The sequence below is a fragment of the Phyllostomus hastatus genome, unplaced genomic scaffold, assembly GCF_019186645.2.
Source record: "Phyllostomus hastatus isolate PE091 unplaced genomic scaffold, TTU_PhHast_1.1 phas_scaffold_501, whole genome shotgun sequence".
NCBI classification, from domain to species: Eukaryota; Metazoa; Chordata; class Mammalia; order Chiroptera; family Phyllostomidae; genus Phyllostomus; species Phyllostomus hastatus.
The window spans coordinates 30,695,427-30,711,796 of record NW_025334033.1 but is presented as its reverse complement, the minus strand read 5'-3'; the positions used below and the strand labels follow the sequence as shown (position 1 = coordinate 30,711,796).

Here is a 16,370-nt window from a genome sequence, read left to right as displayed (position 1 = left end):
GGAACAATTAAAGATAAATAATCCAGGCTGGTTCAAAAACAGAAGAATATGTTCATGTTTTGGGAATGATACTAAAAAGTAGTTACAGCAGCAAGTGGCAGATTAAAAAAATATGCCTAATGTTGGAATATGGGTTTGAAGGAAATTATATTAAATGCGAGTGACATCAAGTAAATGCATATGACTATTTTAAAGATTGCACCGTATTTTAAAGCAAAAACCATGCAATTTAAAAATCAGCTGCAAGTCAAAATAGCTATAATTGTTATTATTGGTAATTGGTTTCTTTCTTTCTTTCCAGTTAGAGAAATATTGCTGGTTGGAAAAATCACGTAAGCTGAAAAAGCTCTTTAATTGAAAATTAAAAATGAAAGAAAACACATGTGCCCTTTGGATTTAGTTTTTCTTTCAAGTGGTGGCGGAGAAGGGTGAATTTGTGGCATGAAATGAGAGATGGTCAGGAGAAATTATATTTTAACTTTACACAAAAGGAATGGGTAAGCATCTACTTTTTAAAATAGGAGTGAAGAGCTGTACCTCTTCTGATATTCCCACATGTACAGATGTACATATACTTAAAGCAGATGTAATAGCATTACATGTTGATTTTTCTTTTCTTTCTACAGACCACGCTTATTAAAATACCAGGGTAATAAATCGGTGAATTCCAAAAGTGAGGATTTTCGTTTGATCTGGCACAATGACATGAAAGTCCCAGTCTTCTCAAGGGCATCCCTCTCTCCCGGAGGGAGGGGCACAAGGTGGGGGGACAGATGACCAGAAGCAAATGGCGCAGTCTCCAGCAGAGGAGAGTAAAGCTCATTCTGAATTCCGTCCAAGTACCCACGCCTGCTCCGGGGTTTTCAGCCAAGCAGAGATTTCCAAAAGAACTCTTTAACAGGGACTTCCTGGATGCGAAAACACTAACCAATTCTCGTTCCTCTCATCTTTTGCTTTATTCCTTCCTTCCATGCTGTTATTGCGAAAAACTGGCAGTTAAATTCAATTGATTCAGAATATTCTGGATCCATATGGCCGCCAACCCTGGAGCTGAGGCGGCGAGAGCGCCTCACTGCTGTTCTCAAGCATTTGCCTCTCCCCTAGTCCCCAGATGGTGGGAGTAACATTTAAACCTCCTTTTCTCTGCCTCATACAATAGACCTTGGCACCATTTCAACTGTTTACTCCGGTAATTAACAGCTCTGATACCACAACAATTACAACTCCTCCACTCTCACCACAATAATGCTATGAATTAGTGAGAGCTAATGGCTGGAAGGTAGAGTGTTTCCAGACTGTGAGATCTGTGCATTTTTAGAATAAAATAAAAGGTACAAACAGCACGCTTGCAGTAGACAATGATTACCTAGTAATTAGTTTACACAAAGCTTCCTATTTAATGGCAAAACGCTGTAATTAACGTGTGACAGAAAATCAAAGGGTACTTTGTAAGCATATGAAAAATTAACACTGCAGGCCCATAGCTTTATGTACTGATTAGAAGCATATTAAATCAATAGGACACACAAACCAAACAGCTTGTATAGCTGATTATTCTATGTCCTCGGAAGGGGGACCTGGCTTTCATTTAACTGGGGGAGGCAATTTTCTCTCTCCTGTCATCTTCCTCGGGCACAGAGAGGCCCCTCAGACCCATCCCTGGCAGCTTCGTGAAAATAACCACTGAACTGGAAGAAAACATTCTAAGTCATTTTCAGAGATAAGGAAAAATATGTAAATGATTAAGACTTTCCAGTGATGGCGGTGACGTGCTGCTACACTAATTAGAAAAGACACCAAGTGGAACCAGAGAATGAAGCGACCAGGTTTCGGTCGTACGGGCAGAATAATCTCCACCAGGTCAGTGCCTCTTCACTCAACATGTAGAAAGTCCAACTAACTGGAATTTTTTTCTCCTTTCAAATGATAAGAAGCCAGCTTGCTATCAAAGTTTATTCTTTTAAAGGCATTAGTATCTGGGTAGATAAGTGGGTAGGCACAATCGGGTCACCATTCTGTGTCTTCAACGGCCACAATTTTATATAATGATAATTGATTCACAGAAAAATACTGTGGAAGCCTACAAGACCCTAAAAGACCTCCTGACACATCATCAAAGAAAGATTATATTATACATACTTGGTTCAATGTTACCTGCAATTTCATTGTAATGCCATTTTATGGTAATATTAATAATAACAGGGAGCACTTCTTGAAGGCATGTGATGTGCTAAGGACATCACTAGCCAATTCACAAGGGGTAGCCCACTGAATTCTCACCACCTCCCCTCGAGGCAGGTACCAGTATTACCCCTCTTTACAGATGCAGAGAGAGAGATGAGAGCCCATGGTTCCCCATTAGCAACCCCCGTGTGCCTGGGCCATGGACATTCTAGAGCAATGGCTGCTGTGTTCCAGGGACCTGTATGTTTTTCACAAGTCTCTGCAGAAAGGAGAAAACCTGCCACAAGGTAGCGGGTCATAGTGCTAGGGATCTAGAGGAGAATATTTCTCTGGGATTTTCAAACAAGGGGTCTTCTCTAAATGTGGCAAGTACACTGGGCCAGGAGGAGTGAGTGTGGCTTTCAAACAAGGCACAACAACTTACTAGCTATCTGAGCTTGGGCAAGTCAGTTAACTTCCCACACACCAGTTTCTCCATCTGTAAACAGAGTAACAATGCCTTCCTCATCAAAGTGGCACTGCCCTCTGAGACAGTCACGTGACAATATGTAACAAGAGCCATAAAGCTGCTACTCCTTGGTCTTTCTTCTAGGAAATTAATTCAACAAAAGGTGTTCAATTTTACAATAACCAAAAATAAAAACAAACAAATTCCCCCCCCCCCGCCTTCCTTTCTCCCTCCCTACCACCACCATTACTACACACACACACACACACACACACACACACACACACACACGTAAGCAAGCTGGACACAACCTAAATTTCCAACTTAGTTGAATGGTTTACCAGGTTAGAGTAAATCAATATGAGGGAATATTATATACCCATTAATTGTGACGACCACATGTATATCCAGAGAATGTTGAAGATCTGATGTTTAAATAGCAAATACACTCTTGCTATAGCTATAGGAAATACATACAACACATTGGGAAATTAATACACAAAAATGAAAGCAACTATGCTTGGGAAAAGTGAGTAGGTACTTATTTGGTCCAATATACCTTTCATCTTACTATATTACCTTTTAACTTTTCCAAAAAATTATGTGGTTACAGGGTCATGGTTCTTCGGGGTCACCTCATAAATACCTATACAATTCCATACACGGCACCAAGCTCAGCCATCCAGTAGTGGCTCCCACGACCCAGTGATATGGCCATCTGAATGGATGGAAGTCTTCTCAATGGAGCCATATAATTCTAAGGCATGGATGATTGACAGTTCTCTTCTGTAATAGTCTATTTTGTTTGCTGACTTACCTCTACAAGGAAGCAAACCTACTGTGGCTTATGCCACTTTTTCTAGGCTTGGGTGCCTTGAGTTAGTATGTATATAATGTCCTCCTCTTGGTGACCCCCAAATTAATTTAAAATGTCTAATGAAGTACACCAAAGTACAAGTAAAGGTAAAACTGCTCTTGCCAGTGGCTGAAATAGCAATATTACATAGTAGCATAGAGCCAGTTCAGTTTCCTTTTTCTCCTTTTCTTGTAAGTGGTAAAATCGTGATACCAAGACCTCTACCTCTTATGCCACTCACCCAGGGAAACAGAGGCCCAAAGAAGGTCTGCACAGAAAAGCCAAAAGAGTGGACCACTTAGCCCTTCATGGAGAAACTGCCCTACCAAAGTCTCTTGCAAAGCGGCATCAGCAGTAGCATCACTGCCACCACACCAATCTCCCAGGAATGAGGGAGGGAAGATTTACCCCTTAGAAAAAGAAATAAAAGAAAATGCCAACTAAATTGGTTAGAGTATCCTCCCATACACCAAAAGGTCACTGGTTTGATTCCTGGTCGGGGCACACGCCTAGGTTGTAGGTTTGGTTGCCCTTGGGTGCATACAAGAGGCAACCAATTGATATTTTCTCTTGACTTGCTCTTTCTCTACCCCCGCCACCCCTTCCATTGTCTCTAAAAGCAATGAAAAAATGTCCTTGGGTGAGGTTAAAAAAAAAAAAGAAACCACCACCAGAAGGACTGGTACCACAGCAAATATTTACCTGAGTCTCCCTACACTGTCTGAGGCGAGTGTGTCCAGGAAGGCTTTTTCTTTACAAGTCTGCCTTCTGTGACTTAAGCTGTTATTCCTACTATGTGGGAAGAACTACCTCGGACTGGCTACTGAGGAGTGTGGAGGGTAAGCAAGTGTGTGGATTCGCTAACCATCAACAAGCATCGAGGACTTAAACGAGTTCACTGGAATCTTTTGGAGAATTAGATTTGTTATCCGCTAGAATGAGGAGGGTAAGGTTTCTGCCAAGCCAGCATGAAATGAGTGAGATCTGTTCTCTGCTTTCACTGTGGCCGTCATGAAACATTCTGCTTTTCCTAAAGCCCCCTGCACGTCTATACTGATGTTTAAAAATGTGACTGCAGCTCATTAACATTTGTTTGCTCCGTGACTTTGTTTTAAGTCTCAACTGCAACCAGTTAAGTAGCTCTGGTTCTAAATTAGACAAGTAGAAAAAAGATGATCTTTTCATTGGGTCCTTGAGTCTACACAGAAACACGCCTCCGTCTAAAACCATTATCTGGGTAAGACGCAAGAGAATCTCAAAATCGCTCCAGCTCCCATAAACAGCCCTGGTTTTAATCTGTTGCCTACAACACACCAATGAGAAAAATCATGGTATCGTGTCGTAAACTGCTATGCAAATGATGCTATTTGTAAGCATTAACATAATTTAGTGCTTACAGTCATAATCTCATTCCTAATAATTCTCCCAGAATGGAGTCTTTCTCTGGACTCTTAGCCTGCAGGATAGTCTTCCATCAGGAAGCTGAAATTTTTAATAACCTGCCAGCATATGTTTTGTATGTGCCGGGCGAGGCTTGATGACACAACATCTTCATTATCAAAGGAAACAGGTCTACCAACTGTGATAGGACATGGAAACATGCCTGTACCCGTGAAGTCATGCTCTGATATCTAAATGTGTGCCATTATGATGGTCTTCTGGAACAAAGGGGAATTCTAACCCTAAATTCTCAAAAGCTACACTCACTGGGGATCACAGTTCACTTCCACTCTGAATACAATTTTACTTTGAAGGCAAAAAATATTAATAGTTTCCTACTTTCTCCCCCCCCTGCAAAAAAAAAAAGCTCTTCAGAGCTGTTTTATTTATTTATTAAAAACAATATTTTTGGCTTCTAACTAAACCATGGCTATGCATATATCTGAGAGTATAAAAAGATTTCAGAATAATAATTTTGCCCTTATTAAATTAAAGAATGATTTAGACGGATTATTAATTATTCAAGATTTTCACATTTAATAACATTAATAATAATGCAAAATGTATTTTGTGACAATTTAAAATGGTATAGTTTAAAATAATTGAGGTTAAATAATATATAGTCAGGCTCCTAAGTACAATTCAGCTAATGCCAATATTTTAAATATTTTTTTAAACTTAAAGTCAAACATTTAAAATTTATCATGGTTAGTTTTAGGAGAATTTAAGAAAAAAATTATTGGTTTGAAATATTGAGACCAACCAATACTTTGCACACTAACATTTCAATTTTTTAAATGAAAAAGTCATATTTTCATCAGTAACTCTCAACAGTTTTGCTTTAAAAAGGAATTTCTATACAATATGAAATAAAATCCACTTCAAAAATAATACAAGAGAAACCTCTATGGGCCTCAAAATTAAATACATTTTCATTGTTTTATTTTTTTTTCTGGAAGAATAATTCATTTTGGTAGCCCTTAAATAACATGCAAGGAGCTGGCCGTGACAGGGGCTGCGTTCAGCCCACGCACTGATGCAGGGGGGGGAGAAAAGCCCCAAATAGATCACAGGGAGAACAGTGACATTTGTCAGAGAGAACTCTCTCTTCTGACTGTTCTCTAGATTTATGCCGTGTCTCACTTTCATAAGAATAATGTGGCTCTCTCTCACGTGCCCCCCCTTTCCTGTCACTTGTGTCTTGATTCATGTCCTTCTAAATGTGCGTGAGACGACGGAAGCTCAGAGGAGATGCAAATCACTGCTCGGCCCACTGCCACGCACGCCAGTGGGGAAGGAGTCAGCGAGGGGAATTCAGCTCTGAGTTTTCTTCACCAGTAGGTCAGCCAGGACAGAGCTGTGGGATCAAGGACAGCTAGACTAGTCTGGGCCCATGGAAGCAGTGAGGCAGCCATTAGAATGGTGGGTTTCATTTATATATTAGGCCATATAAAATTACTTTAAGTATTAAGCAAGTTTGGAACAGACTAAGAGGTTATACAATTCGTCCTTCCACCAATATGCAATGCATGGAAGATTCTATACACTCATACGTGAAGACGTTTTATCTATCGTTCAGCTTTGACCTGGAGATTTTCAGGTTAGGATGTAACATTTTCTCAACATCTCACAGGGACCAGCAGTTACATAAATTTCCTTGAATTGTCTCCAGAAACACATGGCTGCTAACAGAATGCTATTATACATTAGCTTGCAGGTGACAACGATGCACCAATAGAATTTCTCTCTCATAACAAAATATGGGCTGGCTTATTAATGTCAGAGGTTAGCAGCATGTGATCAAGACCCACTTAGAGTGAATGATAAGACTTGTAATGTTACCTGAATATGATAAAAAAAACTATTTCCTAATAATTACTAGTTCCTATTTGAAGATATGAATGAAGATTTTTAGGGCCCAGTGAAGGGACGTTTAAAATAACCCGGCCAACCCCATTGCCTAAGAAGGGCAAAACAACTTGCCTAAGGTTCACTGCCAAGCCTGGAAGAAGGTGCTTCCGTCTCCCAGCGAAGCCTTTGGCTTCACGTCCTGACAATTCACAGATGCGGTATGTTTGTGTCACCAGCGAACACTCACCTGTGCCCATTTCTTGTTCCAGTCTCTGCGGCTGTATCTGCTGCTCTCCTTCAGGACCCACTTGCGGCACTTGAGGTGGGAAAGAATGTCACAAAACGCGGTCCCGTTTCCTCCAAACTCATAGTCCATTTTAAAGAGCCAGCGTTGGATTCCCAGGTGGTCGGCGACCAGCCGACTCAGCTGTTCGATCATCTGTGGGGACAAAGCCACAGCAACATTTAATGTAACTAGTTTCCTGGATTTCTTTTTAGGGTGTTGGACTTCTTATATCTCTCTGCCAAATGGTCTGTCCATTTGGTCATCCTCTAGTTATTATGACAGATTAGAAGAAATTTTAAGTGATGTGGATATGATGTGAAGAAACCACTAACCAATGGGAATGAAGGCATGTTTAAATATGTAGTCTTATTTATGAGAAATCCTGAAATTATCATTTACCTGCTTTTCAAGGCAAAATAAAGAAATCCTTGAATATCTGTGATTGAATCTTCGTATTATTTTCTCTTTTTCAGAGAGGTATGAGTTTGCTTATTGATTCAAGTGTTTTTTTTCTTTTTAGTTTCAACACTATAAACTAAAGTTAAAGACTGCACTAACTCTTTAAAGTCTTGAAAACTAACTATTTGGTGCTTTGTTGAGTCTTTAAATGTTATAACCTATAAAACATTTAACTTTTTCCTCATTAACATGCTTGAATGCATTTGTTTCGTCAATTGGCCAAGAGTACCATATCATATGTCTTAAATGAACACAATAGATAAAGGAGATAAAACATTCATGAGAGCAACTTCCCTGGAATACAGACCTATCCTACATTTTATTTAAAACAACATTCCCTCAAGGACTGAGATCAGTCACATGGAAAGGTAAGGGATAAAAGTTCAAGCCCTAGTATCATGATGATAATAATGATAATACATCGCTCTCAGTAGGAGTGAGGCCTTTGACTAAGCTCTTCACATCCGTTTTCTCATTTCATACTCACACAACCTATAAGGTAGGCACCACTATTAGTTTCATTTCATATATACATAATTGAGACTCAGCTAATTTGAATAACCTTCCCATGATCACGCAGCCCTGAGTGGCAGAGCAGAGACTCCACTCAGGCTGCTCTGGCTCCAATACCTAAGCTCACTCTATCTGCACTGTGCTGTCTCACTCCACCTGCAGAGAGGTAGAGGGAGAAAGTGGGGCAGAGAATGAAGTTAGGAGAGAAGCAAGAGAAGCAACTTGCCTTACCATCAATACATCATGTGGGATGACAGGTCATAGTGTTCTAGGACAGCCATGGAGAAAAATAACTTATTGGATCACAAAATGTTTTTCTTTTCCTGGTCTTCTCATCAGACTTTCCAGTCTATACTTCCCAGAAAGAGATAAAGCAATACTAAGCATTTGCTCTGTTGTGCCTACCCACCGCTGTTCTTGGCTACAGTCTTCTGTACTTAAGGAATCTCTGCAACACTCTTATTCTCTTCTCTCTTGATGACTTTTTGCTCACCAAGTGGATTTTTAATTTTTTTCAACTAAAAAATGTGAAAGGACTCAAGATTATGGTACAGCTGAAGTCTGGAGCTGGAAGATGACCATTATTTTGATTAAAGGCACAGTCTGCTCTCTTGAGTTGTACTTTTTCCAGCAGACCTTCCTGGGGATGTCACACCACACAGCAGTGTGGAAGTGATATCAAAATGGGCGTTCTTGGGACCCCTGCAAGCCCCGTGCAACCATGGGGTATTCAATTAGGGAAAAATGGAATTGTCTTAGCTCCCTAATTATCCAGTTGTGTCTGTGGATAATTTGGGTGTTTAAATGACAAGCACACTGGTCTATATACCATATGGCTGTGAGCATAGTCTACAAAGGTTTTTTACTGTGCCTTCCAAAGTTCCATCCCCTCTTTCTCCAGTGCTGTGCTGAGAAGATAGATTCTATATTTCTTCATATTTTCCTGTATTATCATCATACTGTGCAAAAGTAGAAATGGCCTTTGGCATGTTAATATCCTATAAAATTCCTTTGCTAGTGTAAGGAAAGGAGTAATAGCCTAGCATTTTTTACTGAATATTTGGATGTACTGTATATTCCGAGATTCAACTACTAACAAAATTATCATCTGTTTCTTCCAAATCCTATTATTTGTTGCTCCTGAGAATCCAATAAATGGGTGCCTGTTGATGGATCCCCTACAGTAATGAAAAGGATCAATAGTATTGTAAAGGCCGCACCACGGGAAAGAGTTATGTGCTATCTGCAAGTGAAAATTGAACAATGCTTTAAAATAGCATCGCCATTTTTTTGCTTATTTAACCAAAGCTGTCAATATTTCATACGGAGCACATGCCAGAGAGAGGACTGGCATGCTTACTTTATGGCTCAAAACAGGAAATGCTCATGGTGCTCATGCTCGACATAACAGATAAATGAATATAAATGAATAAATTACTTTATCATAAACCAAATGACTTTATACTATTTCCAAACATTTATCATTTTCTGTTGGAGTCTCTCTCTTTTTGCCATTCATTTTACACTGATATAGAGTAGAAGTAGAAAAATGACTCCTGCGAAAATCCGGCTCATAGTCAGGGATATTTATTAACCTAAATTAAAATGATCACAGCTTTCCTTCACCAGCTTTAAGTTTATGATGCACATCGGTAAAAAGTCAGTGCTATTGATTCATCGCCATCTGCAAATTCAAAATGCTGACACACTCGGATAGATTAGGTAGGATAGCCACTCTCTGGAAAAATCTCAGTGGAGTACTTCAATTCCTGATGACCTCAGACGTATGTTTTCCGAGCAAGTAGAATAGGACTCCGTTATAACTCTGTTTATTGTGCCGCAATTTTCACTTGCCGTGGGTGAAATGACATCCCTCAGAGCTGGTGTCTACAAGGAGGTTTTAAATCCTACATCTGCATACCAGTATTAGAAGAAGGTTTTACTGCATTAAGTGTGCCTGCATCTGTAACCACGATCAACATATAAAGTTCCACAATGTTTCATGGCAAAGATTGCCTGAGTTCTCATCAATGAAGACAAAAGACTCGATATAAATACTACACATGTGTTTTAATGTAATGTATTGTACATGTGTGAACATTATTTGATGTAATGTACACATGTGAAATTTTATCATTTTGAAATGCATTTCACTCGTATTAAGTCTGTCAGTCAAGTATTCTACTGGGAGGCAGAGTGAAGCACTTTGTCATCTTCAAATTCTAGTGGAGGTGAATGACGAGGGACCTAACAGTTCAGGGGGAGCCTCTTTGCTACTCCTACTAAAACTGCCTGTGTCTTTTCTGGACTCTGTGACCTTAAAGAGCAACTTCCTTTATGAACCCACATATTGCCCAAGAATGCTCTTGCAAGATAGAAACATTTTAGGGCAATATAAGAAGCTAATAGTATCTTTAAACTTGTCTCTGAAAGGTATGACTTGTTGAAAGGCTTGGTTTGGGGGCTCAGCAGATATGAGGTGCACAGCATGAGGATCAGGCAGCTGAGAGAACAAGGAAGAGCCCCAAACACTGTACCCCACAGAACGCCTCATTGTGCGCGGTTCTTTAGTTTCCCAGGAAGTGGGTGCCTGGGACCAGTTGTGATCGGTTCAGAGTCATGGTCAAGAGGTGGACTGAAATAAAGGTCAAGGAATCTTACCAGCCATTTATCTTTTTATGTCCTTTATTGTGACAAAGGATAGCAGTTAAATGGGAGAATACCTGCCAGAGTTAACTCAGAGATACTTCTAGCGGCTAGTATTTTTGTCTCCGAATTATTGGCTGGAAGAGTACATAGCTACAGACCTAGCCCAAGAGAAAACCCAGAAGCAGTTTTATTCATGGGGCCATCTTACCTTCTCCTTCTGGGATTTACCCCTCCTCCCTCCGTGGCTCCTTTCTGAGGGACCAAAGGGTTTTGTGTGAGTGAAGGGTGTCTGCGGCCCTCCGCTACAGGTCCTCTGCAACCTGGCTTGGCAGAAAGGCTCACTCCCTGGAGCTTTCCAAACCCGCCCCTTTTAGTCAAAAGAGTCATATTTCTCAGGGTCCTGCTCGATGACTGGCTAGCTAAAATGACAATGAACTAATCCACGTTGAGGCAATAAATGTTGATAGATGATCTGGTACACTAACAACATCTTCAATGTCTTAATCCAATTAAGTAAATAATTTGAGAATTCAGCAGTTTCCACAAGGACGATACATCTAACCACGAAGGCCGAAAGTAGATCCCAACCAATCAACCCAAGTATTCCCCACAGCCTTCACTGTGCAGGGCTGGCTCCAGAAGACCTGGAGCCTCTGCAAGGTCAACAGGATGTGCTGGGTCCCAGCAGAGCCTCGCCTGTCCTCCCCACATACCTGCTGTTGATTGTAGATGTCGCATATCCCGGGAGGGACCGGCACATTGGCACTGGCGAAGACTCGTTTGCTTCCAGACTTGGCGCTGTAAAGGTGAGCTAGTTCAGGCTCTGGGCCCAGGATGGGAACCTCTAACATATCTGCCACGGCCAGGTCATCTCTGTGGAGGAGCCCGCTGACTATGTAGGCCTCTTGTCCTCGGATGAGGTTTTTTATTCTTTTGATTGCCTTGGGACTGTACATGAGGTGAGTGGCCAGGCACATGTGGTGCTTCTGGGGGAAGAGCATATTACTCTTGTTAGAAGATGTTCTTTCTCTAGTCCACACACCTAATTTATAATGTTGCACACCATAAATGCATTATTAATAGCAGGCTGGGTTATGACCTATCCTGTTGTTTAGCAGTTTAAATTGATAAAAGCTGTTGGGGTGAGGCTCTATAATCGCTCACATCTTTAGTGTGTGGGAAATAGGCTCACAGGGAATAGAACTAATTACTACACATCTGTATTTATTTGATCCACGTGGAATTATCCTTCTGTCAGAAGGAGAAGAGGCTGGCGGCCTTTGGATAATAGTGATTCATCTCTGCAACACTTCTGGCATGGTTTAACACTAAAGCGTCTGGAAAATCAATACAAAAAATGAAGAAAAATGCCTCACAGGATTCTCCACTGTGCAGGACTCCTAGTCTGGCAACCCTCTAAGTGATTCGGGAGGAAAAAGGCACTTGGCTTGACACTCTCTTTCCCGAGTTCTGCTTCAGAGAATATGTACTTTTATAATGAGGATCATGGTTCTTGGCCACCAGCTCTGGGGAGGATGCATGAATAAAACAATATTTGAAAACTTTAGCAAGACTCAAACTCATTTTCCAATGGAAAATTCTTTTATTTTATTTTTGATTATTTAGACCCAGCTTGGCAATACATGTGATGCTCTCGTTCAATTAAATAAATAATTCTGGCATGTCTGATAGAGGCTGAGGACCAGGCCAGATGGTCATCGCGCACCAAAACGAACACAACCGTGCTTCTGCATCCAGGGCGTGGGGACTCAAATGTGTGCTGTTAATGAGTAACTCATACAGAGCTGAGAAAGTCCATAAAGAGCTACAGAGGGCCTCAGAGGCATGGAGAAGGGAGGCAGGAGCCACCTGCTGGTGGGGAGAGCTGAAAAGGCAAATCACTCATTCTCCTTGGGCCTCAGTTTCTTCACCTGTAAAGTGAGTATAATGCTAGTCCTCACCTCATAGGGATGCTGGGAGTGTTAAATGAGATAATGCATGCAAGGTACTTAGTGCAGTGCCTTAGACATAATAAGCACTTAATGAATGTTACCTACTATTATTACTATGAGAGAGGTTGGGGTTGAGGTGATTTTTGAAGGATGGGTAGGATTTTATCAGGTGAGGATGGGCGTGGGAAAGACTTCGGCCAAGGATGAACTACAAGAAGGCACAGTCGTGCTCACTTCCTCTAGAGAAGGGCTGGGGTGGGAAGTCAAACAGCTCTGGCTTTGAATCCAGCTCCATCATCTATAAGCTACCTGAACCTGGGCAAGGAACCCAGACTCCCTGAGCCTAAGTTTTCCCGTCTGTTAAATGGGAATAAAAATACCCATTTGCTGGGTGGCTCTCAGGATAAAACAAGATTGTGAATGTAAACACCTATGATAATACGTGGCATTGCATTGCTCTTCAATAAATGGTAGTACTTATGATTACAGAGAAAACTCTCTTTTTAAAGCCATTAAAATGTCATGCAAACAACATGATGCAAGATGCCAGAGTCTTGGGGAGTTCAAGGGATTTGGTAGACTCGAAACTACTTCCCCTATTCTAGTCAGAACTGTCTACTCCACACGGCATGAAAATGTGGAGAAGTGCCGAGCAACCCTTCCCGGGCATCAGTGGCCCCAGGGTGCACACGGTCGGCGGGCACGAGAGCTGCTGAGCGTGGGAGAAAGGCACTGCAGGAGCCCCGGGCTTCCAGTCCTGCCTGAGTCTGTGACTTGCAAGGTGATTCAGAAACCTCAACCCTTCTGAGCCCCAGTCCCCCACATTCAAATGGAGGGTTGGACTCAATGTCTCCAGGGTCCTTCCAGCTCTGGAATAACCTTTCCTTTTAAAACCAGGGCTCTTCTGGACTTACTGCTTAGTGAGTATGGAGTTTCTGCTTGGGATGTTGAAAAAGTTTTGAAAATGGTTAATGTGATGGTTGCCCAACAATGTGAATGTGCCTAATGCCCCTGAACTGCACGCTTGAAATGGTTACAATGGTAAATTTTATGTTATGTATGCTTGACCTCCCCCACCAAAAAACCCCAGAGTTCTTCTGAAAAGAGGGTTTATTGATGCCCCCATGTTGGGTTCTTCCTCCAGGGTAGGTGTTCTATTTCTAAGCTCTGTAGATCTATGCCACGTGCCTTTTCTACCATAACTGATACCCATTTTCACAACCTGCTTCTGAGAACGCAGTTCCAGGAAGCCCAGGGCTCCACTAGACAGTGGCCGGGAATGGCACCTCGGGCGTCTGTGTCTCCTGTCTGGTCGATCATGGGCTCTCCCCCTTGTTTCTTCCACTCCTTTCCTTTCCCCACCAATAATTCCAGTCGGGCAATGTAAAGATATCACATGCCTGGGAGAACTGGTGAATCGCACAGTGTGCATGATGGGCTTTTCGGGGCGCCTGGAACAGTGTTTCCAGGTGGTGATCCTCATATCTTAAGTTCACAAGGTCAAAGCATTTGGACATGCCTTCTCCCCTCTGACCCACACCGCCCCATGCCGATGCACACCCCCCTTTTGGAGATGAGGAAACTGAGGCTCAAGTGATTTGCCCAAAGTCACCCAGCTAGTTAACAGCAGAGGTAGGATTTAAACCCAGGAGTTAGGACGGCTGTCATGCCACAGCTGCCACAGTCTCTCTCATGTTGCAGGCTGAGCAGTGGAAGGGTTGGTGAGCTTCTGAGGTGTGATGAGGGGCAAGCAGATGCAGCAATAAATGTAATGTCAATGATCTGAGCACATCTCCAAGCAGGATGCACTTCTACCTCTTCTTGGTTTGCTTATCTCATTTGGCAAGTACTCTACCTGACTCTGTGTTACAGTCATCTGTGGGACTGCCTTATTCTTCAGGCAGGGGGGTGCCCTGATGCTGTTTTCGATACGTGTCTATAAATGATTGAACGTGAGTGAGTGCAGAGGGCACATTACTGACTGCAGGTCTTGTGTAGCCATTTAGAGGAAATCAGTGTCACCGGACCCAGGCAGTGTTGAAAAAGTTTAGAAAATGGTTAACGTGATGGTTGCCCAACAATGTGAATGTGCCTAATGCCTCTGAACTGTACGCTTGAAATGGTTACAATGGTAAATTTTATGTTATGTATACTTGACCCCCCTGCCAAAAAACCCCAACAGACAAAGATCTAAAATGGTCCTAATTCCATAGCATTATAACTGCCTTGAATTTATCACCACTATTTTTTTTGACCTGAGACAAAAGGTACTTGTTTGGGATGTCTTTATAAACATTAAAATGTTCAAAAATAGACACAATGACTTTGTAATAACACCTTTACCCAAATCCAAACATTGCACAGTGACTTGGAGAGAGATACAGATTTTTGGCATGCTTTTTGAAAAATCTTCTCAAAGTCATCCATTTGAATGAAAATCAGCAATGATACAATCTCTCCAACCCATTAAAAAGAAATAAAGTAGTAACTAAACATGAGCAGGAACTGATTTGAAAGAGAGTTAAATTTCTGTATTTTAAAAACTTTATTGCCTATGAGTGATTACTCAAGTAATTTAAGCTTAAACTATGAGAACTATTAAGATGTACTTAAAATATTCCCTAGTTGTTTCTACGCGCCATGATGCAAACCTGAGTTATGAATGAAACACAGTGCACCTGTGAGTGCTAACTGCCTCTCTCCTGCTTGAGAGTTGGAGTGGGCAGGCAAGGGTTCCTTTCTCAGGTAATAGGATTATAGAGCTGGGAAGGACTTTGAAACAATAACCTATCACCTCATTTTATAGATGAAGAGCAAAGAACAGAGGGATAGAGGGCCTGCCCACGGCCACAAAGTCATCCAAAAGCAGTCATTCCCACTCATGACAGTGTCCTGGGGTCAGACAGGTTTTGGTTCATGCTCTGATCCCACTGGTAACTTGGGAGTAGAAAAATGAGTCTTGGTTCCTCATCCACAGAAGGAGATTGATCATTTCTGTCTTGTTGCAGTGTTATGATAAGGAAATGATACAATGCATGTAAGCATTTGATACAGGTTAGGTTCACTCTCTTTCCTTCTTCCAAACTAGCACCCCTTCCCATTCTGTGCCTCTTTAACGCATATGGGCATTTAAGACTCTTTATTAGCAGCTCTCAGGAGAAAATCAAGAAATTCTACACAAATGACAGTTTTTTCTTCCTTGCTTCCTAACATCCACAGTAACTGAGGCCAGGGGGTGACTAGCAAGCACCAAAGTGACCCTTGCATCAGTTGTGGATGCTGGGAGGTTCCTAAGACTACAAGTAAGTGGCGATGATTTGTCCTCCTGTCTTTTCCTTTGCTTGTCCCACCCCAGCTTTTGCCCTCTTCTTCCACAGCCCAGAGGTGCAAATGACACACAGAGCTTTGGGGGGAACATCAAGGTATCCAGTGATTAAAAAATAAAATCTTCATCTCAGTAGAAGAGAGCAAAATCTGATGACAATCCACTGAGTACACCAGCAAAGTAGAAAGGGTATAGCAACCCTCCCCAGCATGGGCAGGCCTGTTCTGGCAGGCAGGGGTCAAAGTCATGGTGCATCAGAAGGGTTAATGGGTAGTAACTGAACACATACATATTTCCTACGTGAAGCATGCAGTCAGTGTCTCTGGCATGCAATAGGGGAGAGTGTTGACTTTGGTGCACCCCACTTGTGAATGGACAGCTACCTTTATTAGCAAGTTCAGATTCTG

General features: G+C 41.7%; 1 protein-coding gene across 1 annotated transcript in view; it reads right to left on the bottom strand.

Annotated features, from left to right (window-relative positions):
• Positions 1-16,370, bottom strand: part of IQCH (IQ motif containing H) — a 118,336-nt gene that overhangs the window by 59,723 nt on the left and 42,243 nt on the right. The window contains exon 8 of the mRNA XM_045821943.1: positions 7,027-7,218. Within this exon, the coding sequence (XP_045677899.1) occupies positions 7,027-7,218 (192 nt within the window). The remainder of the gene's footprint in view (positions 1-7,026; positions 7,219-16,370) is intronic.